The sequence below is a fragment of the Cornus florida genome, unplaced genomic scaffold, assembly GCF_030987335.1.
Source record: "Cornus florida cultivar Cherokee Brave unplaced genomic scaffold, ASM3098733v1 CherokeeBrave_3.0.0_Hap2_Chr10, whole genome shotgun sequence".
Taxonomy (NCBI): Eukaryota; Viridiplantae; Streptophyta; class Magnoliopsida; order Cornales; family Cornaceae; genus Cornus; species Cornus florida.
In genome coordinates this window covers 103,371,660-103,383,751 of record NW_026775580.1, presented here as the reverse complement: position 1 = coordinate 103,383,751, position 12,092 = coordinate 103,371,660, and the positions used below count along the sequence as shown (strand labels likewise).

At 33.9% G+C, this 12,092-nt stretch overlaps 1 protein-coding gene across 1 annotated transcript; it reads right to left on the bottom strand.

The window, feature by feature from the left end:
• Positions 1–9,132: 9,132 nt before the first annotated feature.
• Positions 9,133–11,378, bottom strand: LOC132276577 (cytochrome P450 76T24-like). The gene is made up of 2 exons (XM_059778058.1): positions 10,462–11,378; positions 9,133–9,926 (listed from the first exon to the last, which is right to left on the bottom strand). Exons 1-2 carry the CDS (start codon positions 11,350–11,352, stop codon positions 9,321–9,323), a joined length of 1,497 nt encoding a protein of 498 aa, XP_059634041.1. The 5' UTR covers positions 11,353–11,378; the 3' UTR covers positions 9,133–9,320.
• Positions 11,379–12,092: the final 714 nt, after the last annotated feature.

The window sequence follows — 12,092 nt, the reverse complement described above, 5'->3', positions numbered from 1 at the left end:
TGGTGTTTGTTAACGAGTTGAATACTGATGGAAATGATTTATTAGCAAATTAGCAAGGACAACAGAAGCAAAATTGTGGATGTAATTGACTTGGGCCGATCCACATGTGGTGAGACTCAGAGAGGGTGGATTCTAAATGCATTTACAGCGCACAATATTCAATTGTCTTGTCTGTTCATCATTTAAGCCTTACAAGGCGCAATATTCAATTGTCACCAGAGCATCCTATTATTCTTGAACTAAAGACAAATAACTCATTCAACAACGAAAACATTAGAATTAATACAAATAACTCATTCTGCCTATTATTTTTGTCAAAATTATTTTTGAAAAAAGTATTTAAACGTATTATATTTGTATAAATAAATAAAAACATTAGATAGATCTATAAAAAAAATGAAAATATCTTGGAATAATTTTTAAATTTTTTTTATTATTTAAAAATTAAAATAGAAAAGAAAACCTAAAATGAAAATCATTTTAAAGAAAATTTAAATTTTTTATTAAGAGAAATTTTTATTACTATAACATGGTCCAGTTAGGATTTTTAGGTTTTATGTCAATTTTTTTGTTTAAAAAAAAAAAAAGAAGTAAATTTTCCCTGAAATTAATTTACTATGTACCATTGTATTTTCTTTATGACAAAGTTATCACAAGGGATTTATTCTACATGGCAATTAGCTAGGTAATTAATTACATGATATGGCTGTTAAAAGTTTTGTAAACTTATTAATCCTTTCAAAACATAGAATAATATTAATGGAAACAGAATATGACAAATATTAAGCTATGTTTGGTACTCAATAAAAGATGAGAAATGATATGACTAGTTAATTAAGAAAAAAAAAGGATATTGTTAATCATTTATCATCTTTAATTAATTAAAAAAAAAAAAAAAAAAAAAGAAGAAGAAGAAGAAGAGGAAAGGAAAGTATTTTAAAGAAGGGCAAAGTGAGATTTAAGAATAAAATTATAGTTCGCAGTCGCGGTATAGGTTGTTATGTAATGGATTCAGGCGAATATCGGTATAAACCGGTTGATTCATGGGGGTGTTTAACTGTATCAGTCCTGTGACACTCCGAATTTTTCTGTATGTTTCGTTTTATTTTATTTGTGCACGGGGATACGTGCCACGGTATTCCGAGAGTTGTGTGGATGTTACTTTGGGCTTAAAACCCTTAGAAACTCATTTGAGTTCATTTTGGTCACTTTCGATTTTTGTGTTCTGGAGGTGTCGGGTGGGCCCCGCGACAGATTTTCGTGTTCAAGAAATTTCTTAACATCACTGTGTTCTTCGTTTGCATTGGGATTACCCATTTTGCACTGCGTTGTGTCATTCGCAAGTGTTCAGGACTTAAATGAGTTATTTTAAGCGTTTAAGTGGAAGGCGGAACCCGCGGTTTGACCATTATATATAAGGGTGGCTTAGCTTATTTTTTTGGCCATATTTTTCATTCTTTATCGTCTCAGCCACATGATCTCTCTCTCCCCTCTCTTTTTTCTTTTTCTTCTCTTTTTCATTTTTAACATACTTCGGGCATAGATTTCATTTAGCTCAGGTGAGATTTTGATGACGCTGTAGAAGGCAAGTTTGACGAGCGTGTCAAGAATTACGTGCCTATGGTTTCGGATTTTGATTTGGAGCGTTTTGGAGATTTTGGATGAAGGCGAAGTTTGGATTTTGGATGCGCCATAGAGAGATTATTTGATCTCCTTCACCTCCTCTTTCATCTTACGGAACCTATTTCGCAATAGAAGCATTTTGGTTTCGATGGGATTAGGATTTTCATCCTAATTTGAGATAGGGGTGTCTAGTTCATGGAGTCCTTAATTAGTTGTTTGTGAGTCCTTATATGTTGATTGCATATTTTGGCATGCTATGGATACCATGTTATAGTTATTTAATTAATTATGTGAAAATTTAAGTAAATGACATGCTTTATATGATGATTGATGTGTGATTCTGTGCCATCTATGTGGAAATGTGATAAGCTTGCCTTGTGTGATGAAAATGTGCCAATTATGCATGTTAAAATGATTATGTGGAAGTATACTTAAAATAAGGAAATCATAAATGTCATATTATGAAATTGGTAAAGCATGTGTGTGTTACATGATTTGGATATAGCCGTCTTGATTTTAAGCATGTTTAATATTGTTTGGCAAATTAATTTTGTGAAGTAATTTGTTGAGTTTTGTATTATGAAAGGATGTTTGTGTGTGAAGTAGGTTTGATGGTATTTAATGGCATGTTCATTCATGAGGCTAGCTAGGAGTCTAATCACTTTAAGTTGGAAGGTGAGTATCCATTGAGGTATTTTTAGCTCATTCATTGGGTAGAGATCAATGTGTGAGTGAAAAAGGTGATGTGAGAAGGATAGATTCAGGTTTTAAAGAAAGTTGCGATGGACGGAAGACAAGCGGTAGTTTTGTTTTTGAGATTTCGATAGTTAGCTAGGCCCCAAATGGTTGGATGAGCGGTGGTCTGACGCCAGGGATAGCTAGCCAGTGTTCCAAATGGTGGACAAGCGGTAGACTTGTGCCATTTGGAGTTAAAGGCCTCTAGTGTGGATTTGTGTTGTGAGATGGATTGGTTGGGAAAATGCATTGTGTGTTGGATGAGATCATAGGATTGGTTCGGGAGGAGTCATAGCATAAACATCGATTGCATTGATAGTTTTGTGACGAACTTGCATGTATGTGGAATGTGGTTAAGTTGGTACCTTTATATTGTTGTTAATGCATGCCATGTATAGTTGATTTGGTTATTTTTCCCGTAATTACATGATCCTCCTATCTTGTTACCCTTTGTTTTATGTGTTTACTCACGGGGCTTTAGGAGCCATGCCTTAGGCATACTCTACTAAGCGGTTATTTAAAACATTTTCAGGACTTGGAAGCGAAGTGAAGGATGATGTGTTCTTACGAGCTTAGACGTAGTCATAGGATTTATTTTGGTTATCTTATGTAGCCTTGACTATATCTTTGTATAATTTGGTATGAACTTGTACTATTATGAAATCGTTTCACAGGGAATGTAAAACCATTGTTTTATTGATGTATCTATTTAAGCATGTTATTATTTTGAGTATAAATGGACATGAACATTTCAAATGATTTTCATGAAAGAATGTTACAGTTGTCCAATGAATTTTTCGATTTAAAGAAGTATTTTTATCAAATAATTCACGTTTTCAAGCTTATGAGATTTTACTCACTTTATACAAGTTTTTAGACCGATTTAAAGTCATTTATAACGTTTTAATTGAGCCAAGAGGGATACCAAGTGTTATAAGGCACTTAAAAGGGACCAGGAGTTCACACCTAGGCAGAACCGATCGACGTGTGGGTTTTTTACGTGAACCGGTATCTCATTAATCGGGGACAATATGCATTTTTGGGTAAGAGAGCCAAACCGGTCGACGTGTTGTTCCACACGTCAATCAAATTACCAGAATCAGTCGACGTGTACATCCCACACGTTGACCGATTCATGCTTGTAAGGCCACACGTCGACCGATTCATGCTTGTAAGGCCAGCTTGTTTAAAGAATTGTCTTTGCTTCTTCCTTGATTCATTCATGACCCTATTGAGTGTTGTGGACCCCGGTATATTATTTTAATGACGCCTCAACAAAGGAAATGACTTTAATCCCCTTCCATGTCCTCGGGTTCGAAAAAAGATCCGGTTAATGATTTGGACCCGTTTTCGTCGTTACAGGTCCCTTGAAAAAGAGTTATTTACCAAGCGATACATAGAGTATCAAGCGCGAACCATGGATAAAATACCGCTTAATGCTAAAAATAAATAAATAAATAAAATATTGGTGAACTTTCTTTGTTGGAAAGCACAGAGGAAATGTGTTTGGAATTCTATAAAACTAAATATTTATAACCCAATGACTTATCAGAAAAAGAAAATATATATATGATAAGTCCCTTGTTTTGTTCTTTGTTGTTCTGTACCTTGGCCTTTGTACATTTATACTTCAATATATACAATACAGCTTAACTTCCGATAGATATATATATATATATATATATATATATATAATACAGTGTGAAAGAGAACCATGTTAAAATTTTATACTGAAACATCTGGGACTAAAGAAAAGTTGAATTATCAGAAAAAGAAAATATATAATACAGTGTGCAAGAGAACCATGTTAAAAATTTCTACATCCTGTCAAACGTCCGGGACTTAAGAAAAGTTGAAGATAAAAGATAAATTTATATCGGTTATTTTAGTAGAACAAATCAAAGATATAAAAGACCATTTAACAGCTGAAGTGCAACAAAGCATTTTCCTTACTCCACCATAACATAATCTATATAGTCTCGAGAAATTCCAGTACAGAAACGAGAAATGATATTAAGTCACAGTTTAATTGCAATATCACTGAGAGGCATAGCCTTCTGCAATGTAAGCCCAAACTTCCAGTCGAACGACTGCAAAAGAGAGGCCAACATGAAGTGCACCATCCATGGTTAGTGATTCATGGGGTTTATTGCCAAGTGCTAAGATGCTTCCAATCACTGGAAAAGCATAAGGTCCGGTGGGAGTCTGGCCGTGCCGGACCTCCAGGGAATTGGGTTGGAGACAAGGAGGACATGAATGCATGTCTTAAGTCACATGCATAAAGCGGGAGCGAGAATTAGAGCGAGAGCAAATTTGAAAGCGAAAGCGTAAAAACGATAAAATTAAGTTACAAATAGTGAGAATTTGAGCGAGAGTGCACTCAGAGTATAAAAACAATATCCATTAAGAAGATTGTGTGACTTAGTGCATTATACAGAAACTACTACATATATGGCGTTTCCAATTATTTTGATGTTACTTACCATTTATGTGACCAGAATTGTTGGGTGGCTTAAGCCGCGTCTCGTTCTTTTCATGCCACCTAGTTTGTAGTATTACAGGTCAAGTCTATGGTTTTTTTGGCCATATTCAATCACGTTGTGGACCATATGGACTCTTTGTGGCAGTTGGATTTTTTTGGCTCAAGGATACCTATTTTCGATATGGTTTTTTTGGCCAATATTCAATGACCTTTTTTGGCCATGTTCAATGACCTTTTTCAGACGGTCCAATATTTAAGAAGTTATGTTAGTTTAATTACTAGGAATTTCTCTCTTTTTTCTCATATATTTGGATGAAAAGAGAAATGACTTATAAAAGCTACCATATTTTGTTTTTTTAATGAAGAATGGATTTTTTTAGATTTACACATTGTCTCAAAATAAATGTTTCATTTGAAAATTTAAAATACTATTTTTTGTAATATGATCAATTTAACCTTCTTGCTTTAAACTTGTAAAAGTAAACAATTACATTCATGTGGAGTTGTGGACTCACTATGAATATTTTGATAATTCTTTCATTATCACTATAATAAAAAAAAAAAATTTAAAATAAAAAATACTAAAATTCATTCTCTTAAAAATTAAACTCACAAAAAATAATGTTTAATTTGGAACGAAAAGAGTAATACTGCCAATTATATTTTATTTACTACTATCATCATCCAGAGAAATGTACCAACTATTATCAAAGAAAAGGTATCAACTATTACCGTATGATTAGTTAGGGGTACTAACATAAGTAGTTAAGAAAACAAACATCGGTACTCTTTCAAATGCAGAGAGTTTAGACCACCTGGCAAAACCCATCTATAATGGTCCACTCAACACTTGATGGTGGAATCTACACATTTGATAGATTATAAGATTCATCTCGAAGAAGAGGGAGAGAATCGTATGTTTATCTTTTCAGTTATATTTATATTTTTTTAATAATAAATGACATAAAATTCTCTTAAACTATTTGATTGTTGCATAAAACTCTCTTGTATTATTATAACACGTCGGACTCTTGTCCTCTAATTCAAAAACTTAAACAGTTGAATGGTGCTAAATATTTATCAATTTATACTTATTTTACTTTTTATCTGAATTCGACGTGGAACACCTTTAACAACTATCCAATTGTTGCAATATTCCCCTTACACTAGGTTAAAGAGTTTAAATTTTTTTTTTTTTTTGAAGTTTTCTTTAAAATGAAATTCATTTTAGATTTTCTTTTCCTTTTAAATTTAAAATAAAATATTTGCACACCATTAAAGAGATGTTATAATGACAAAAACGCTACTTTATAGAAATTTAAGAAAAAGTTTTCTTTAAAATGATATTCATTTTAGTTTAATTTTTTTTTGTTTTTAATTTTTGAGAAATATAAATTTAAGAAATATGTGAAAATTACGCACCATTGATATGATGTTATAATAATAAAAATGCCCTTTAATATAATTTTTTAAAAATGATTTTGATTATAGTTTTTCTTTCTTTTTTAATATTTTAAAAATAGAAATTTAAACAAAATTTGAAAATTATTCTAAAGTATTTTTATTTTTTTTATATACGCATCTAATGAAATTTTTTTATACAAATATAATTCATTTAAATTTTTTTTTTTAAAAAAATAAAAAACTATTTATAAGAATAAGTTATTTGTATTAATTTTAATCTTATTGTTGAAAAATAATCATCAAAAATTACATAGTTCCTTATTAAAGTTTTAAAAAATATAATTTTTAAGAATAAAAAAAAACTATTTTTAAGAATAAGTTATTTGTATTAATTTTAATCTTATTGTTGAAAAATAATTATAAAAATTACATAGTTTCCTTATTAAAGTTTTAAAAAAATAATTTTTAAGAATGAGTTATTTGTATTAATTTTAATTTTATTGTTGAAAAATAATTATAAAAAATTACATAGTTTCCTTATTAAAGTCCATTGTAAATTCCAATTCTATACATTCTTAAGAAAAAAAATGCATAAATCCATTAACGTTACAGGAGACTGTTGTAACAATTGGATAGTCTATGGGAGTTGGTCAATTTTGTTACTAGGGGTATTGTTCAAAATTGGATAGTCCAAGAAAGTTTTATGCTCTAAAACTTGATTTTTAAAAACTTATTAATCTTTTGATTAAAAAAAAGTAGAATTTACCCGTAATTTACAATGAACAAATACATAAGAGAGAGAAAGCTGGAACTTAGCTCTAGAGAGAGCGCGTGTCAAATCTTTTGAATGCACTATTTCTCTGTAAAAGCCACAAACCTGAAGGCTAGTATTTTGTAATTTCCTGTGAATCTCAAAGTCAAGCTCATAACAATGGCATGAATGTCTACTTCACAAGTTTGTCTGTGCCCAATACGGTATGTAGAATCCTATGAAGCACGCACACCGACACATGACACGAGTACGATACGATACGAACACGATGATACGTTAAAAAAAACAGAACACGGACACGACTGGAATACGGTAATAAAATAATAATATAATTTTATTATATATAAAAAATTAATTTTTTTTTAAATTTTTTAATTCATAATTCATATAATTTAAGCTCACTATAAATTTTTTTTTTTTTTTTTATAAAAAATATAAGAATTTATAGTCTCAAATTTATTAAATTTCAAACAAATAGAGGTTATAACTTTAAATCTAAATAGAACTAGTTAAACCTTCTAACCAAACAAGTGGTGAGAAAAAGATGAGATTTATCTGCTCTCTCCTCCTCATCTACGTGTCTCTCTCTCCTCTGACCTTCATATCATCTTATCTCTAAGTCCTCTTTTCCTCTCACCAAACCAAATCAACAAAGCACGAATCACTACCCACTCTAGACAACGCCGTCTTTGGAGGCAGAGATCAAGTTGCGAGAGAAGGAAATCAACAGAGCAAAGCACGAATCACTACCCAGTCAAGACAACGCCATCTTTGGTGGCGGAGAGGGGCGATGACGGCGGATGAGTGCTGTAAGGTTGTTGGAGGTTGAGAAATCTCAAGTCTTTATGGTGTCGTCGGCGCCACAGGATAGAGCGACAGAGCCGAAGGCGTTAACCGATTGATGGAGAAAAGGTGGGAGGGGAAGGAGAAGAGTAGGGTTGGGATTGTTTGAGTTCCCGTGTCGTCCGGCGTGTCTTTCCCGTGTCCTCCGGCGTATCACTGCCGTGTCTTTCCGGTATCCCGTATTTATTTATTTATTAAAAAAATAGGATACGTTTTTCAGGTGTCGGACAAGTGTCCGAGCTCTAGACACGCGTGTCCGTGTCGGACACGTGTCCGATACCGGTACGCAGGCCCTAAATGCCGTGTCGGTGCTTCCCAGATAGAACCCCACTCTACTCATTTCTTCATTTGGTGAATCCTAATTAGGGCTTTTTGCTTCTTTCTCAAATTCCCCTTCTTCTCCCTTTCTTGCGAATTTTATACTGTAGCTTGTAACTTGATTTTTTATGTATATGCGTGTTGTTAATTTGAAATTTACATATTAAATTAAGGTGATATTTTTGGGAATTAACTTCTAAGTTTTAGTTAATTTGCATTTGTTGTTATAAGCATTTCTTCTCCTATATATATATATATATAAGAAAACTTGTACACTGAACATAAGATTACTTAAACCCCATTCTCCTTTCTTCGCTAAACTAGGAAAAAAACAAGAAATGGAACTGCAAAAGCGTGCTCTTATGAATTCCTAAAATGTGCGGGCGTGCATACATAACGAGAATTCTTGTAATAAAGGGGTGAAAACTTTTCGATTTCTTTGAGATTCCACCGCCAAAAGTAGATGAAGAAAAATGTCTATAAATTTTTTGACTCATGGTATGATATTATCATTTTGAAACATTGAAATGTGGGGGTTTTGGCTCAATTTGGATTTGGATGTTTTCTATATTTGTGGTGCTATATTGATCTATAAGATTGTGAAAGCTCCTGTATATATTTTGAAATATATAAAGTTTTGACTTATTAAACTGTAAAATTTGATTGCCATTTGCAGTTGTATATATCCCTCTATTATTGTGGTAAAATTATTTACGTGGGAGTTGCATTTTAGTGGCTTAAAATAGAAACTCTCTTTTGCAAATGTGTAGGGTGTTTCATACATTCATAATTGAGTAGGCATATAGCATTGACTATTTAAAGTAGAAAAAGTGTGAATTATAGTTAGTTGCTTTATTTTGGAAGAAAATTTCATTTTTATGTAACTCACACCCTTAATACAATTATTATCATATGGAAGTAACACAAATTCCTACATCTTCTGAAACATTCAGCATTGATGAAAAGTCCAAGATAAAGATATATTTATTTAGATTATTTTTGGAGAACAAATAAAAAACATAAAAGGCCATTTAGTTAACAGCTGAAGTGCAACGAACACTCGCCTTACTCCACCATAACATAACACGGATCTATAGTGTCTTGAAAAATTCCAAGGGTACAGATCGAAATGAGAAATGACAATCACAGCTTAATTGCAATAGCCTTGAGAGGCATGGCTTTCTGCAATGCAAGCCCGAACTTGTCATTCATGTCAATGTCCTCTGGTTTCATCCCTTCTTCAAGCTTCCAATGGAAAGAGTGCAAAAGAGAGGCCAACATGAGGTGCACCATCCTAGAGGCCAATGGCATTCCGGGGCACACCCTTCGCCCTGCACCAAAGGGAATGAACTCAAACTCTTGGCCTCTCAACTCCGTTTTGGGCTCTAAGAACCTTTCCGGCAAAAATGAACTTGGGTTTGACCATATGCTTGGATCGCGCCCCATAGCCCAAACATTAACAAGGATTTGTGCATTTTTGGGCACAGTGAAGCCACATATTTCTACATCAGCTTCGGCCTTGTGGGGAACTAGAAACGGGGCAGCTGGGTGCAACCGGAAGGTCTCTTTTACTACTGCTTGCAAGTAAGGGAGCCGTGGGATGTCTGATTCTTGAACTAGTCCGTCCCCGCCAATGACTTCTTCGAGCTCATTTCTAGCTTTTGCCATTGCTTCAGGCCTTTTCATTAGCTCTGCCATTGCCCATTCTAATACGGCTGATGTTGTATCGGTCCCTGCAATACATAAGTCCTGACAAATAGAAGTGTTAGAATTAATAAGCATGTGCTAATACTTGAGATGAAGAGAATGTTAGAATTAATTGTGACTTCCAGAGACTGGTCCGCTATGAGATTCACTTCATCCAATAGATCATAGTCTTGACTGTGACTCTATCCCATTTGATGAGACGTATTCCATTGTAGGTCACAACTCATTTTAGTGATGAGGAACAACAATAATAATAGTCCTCATTACATGACTCACCTAATCCTATAAATGAAGAACCAAAATGGTTACACTCGGCAGAACCTATTATTCCTTCTATAATGCAGTCATAAGGTACATCACGGAAGCAATAATTGGTTTATTTATGAAAAAAAAATAAAAAAATTGGTTCAGTGAAACAATTCGAAGCAGCCAATGCTGAAAAAGAACTCATTTCTTGACAAAATGGCCCTGAAATCATTATGATTGATATGTTCCCATATATATATTCATGGGATTTGGAAAAGTTATTCAAAAAGTTGATTAGTGGAAGCACTATGAAGGTTAAAAAATTCCTCACCAGAAGCAAATGCTTTATGTCATTGCAGCTCAACTCAGTATCGTTATCTTTGGTGAGATTGAGGAGGGTATCCAATACATCATTGCCCAACACAGAAGAAGCTCTTGATTGTAACCTCTGGTTGATAATTCCTTCAAACACCTCTAGCAACTTCTCAAAATAAAATTTCATCTGTCGCCGAACACTTTGTGGGTCGATCAATTTAAGTAGAGGGAAATAGTCTGCAATATTAGGCTTTCCAGCTAATTCCATCACAGCCCAGACAATGTCCTTGAATTCTTGAGACGAGTTAGATTGATATTGAGCCAAATCAGTAGAGAAGAAAGTGTTTGATAGCAGATTAAGGGATGTGGTAAAGGCAGCTCGGCCAATATCCACAGCCTGACCCCTAATGCAGCTTTCATGCACGTAGTTGAGTAGTTCTTGTACCTTTTTCCTGCGAAGGAATTGTCTAGCGTCTAGGATTTGGGTTGAAAACAGGTACTCTTTGCATATCTTTCGGAGTTTTCGCCACCGGGTTGATGCCGGTGACCACAATATGGAGACCGTTGAGTGGTCGAGCGTGTTGGCGGCGTCCGGGATTGCCCGGCTAGAGAAGGTCAGGTCATGTTTTTGCAGCACTTCTTTGGTAATTTTGGGGGATGATGCAACTACTGTTGTTATGCTCCCTAGCTTGAGACACATAATAGGACCATATCTTTTGGAAAGGGTGGCTATTGACTCATGGGGTTTTTTGCCAAGTGCTAAGATGTTTCCGATCACCGGAAAAGCATAAGGTCCCGGTGGGAGTCTGGCAGTGCCAGACCTCCGCCGAATTGATTTGGTGACAAGAAGGACATGAATGCATGTCAAGACAAAGGACAATACAAGCGAAAATGTGAAGTAGTCCATTTGTCTCTGCCATGAGTTTTAGCTGCCTATTTATATTTGGTTTGATCGTTGCAGTAATGCACAATAATTTATGCAATTATTTTCACGTCTAGGATTTTATGTGGACGAGAATTGTTCAATGTTCATCGCCGGAGACAATAAATGCCTTTCTTTTGAGGCCACTTTACACGTTTAGATGGTTGTCAATTGTGATGGGACGTAACAATCAGAAAATGACTTGTGCCCAAAACCCGACCCACTTTGTGTTTCAATTCATTCCAAATTCTGAATCTGGTCACCATGCTGAGAATTGGGTCAGAGGAAGGACTGAAATCAGATAGATGCCAGTTGCCATGGAAGCAATACTGGGATTGGACGGTAATAGGGGCTCAATTTGCTAAATTTTGGGGTGGCAATTTATATCTAAATCTATTAAATCGTCTAAATTTATTCATTAAAATTAAATTATTTAGATAATTAATTTAAATTAATGAGTAAATAATGGGTGAACGGTGGATACCAGTTCAAACAAAACCCTTTTTCTCCCCATATCTCTCACAGCCTCACTTTTTCTTTTTCTTTTCCTATGCAAAGAAAGCAATTTCATCTCTTTTTTCTTTTTCTTTTTTTCTTTTTTGGAAAGTAATTTCATTGGACTATATAATTACTTTTAAATTAGTCTCTCTTACAAATTTGGCACTGTTTTAACTTTCGAAAAAATAATAATAATAATAATAATTGGTGCAGTTTTTTATTATTAT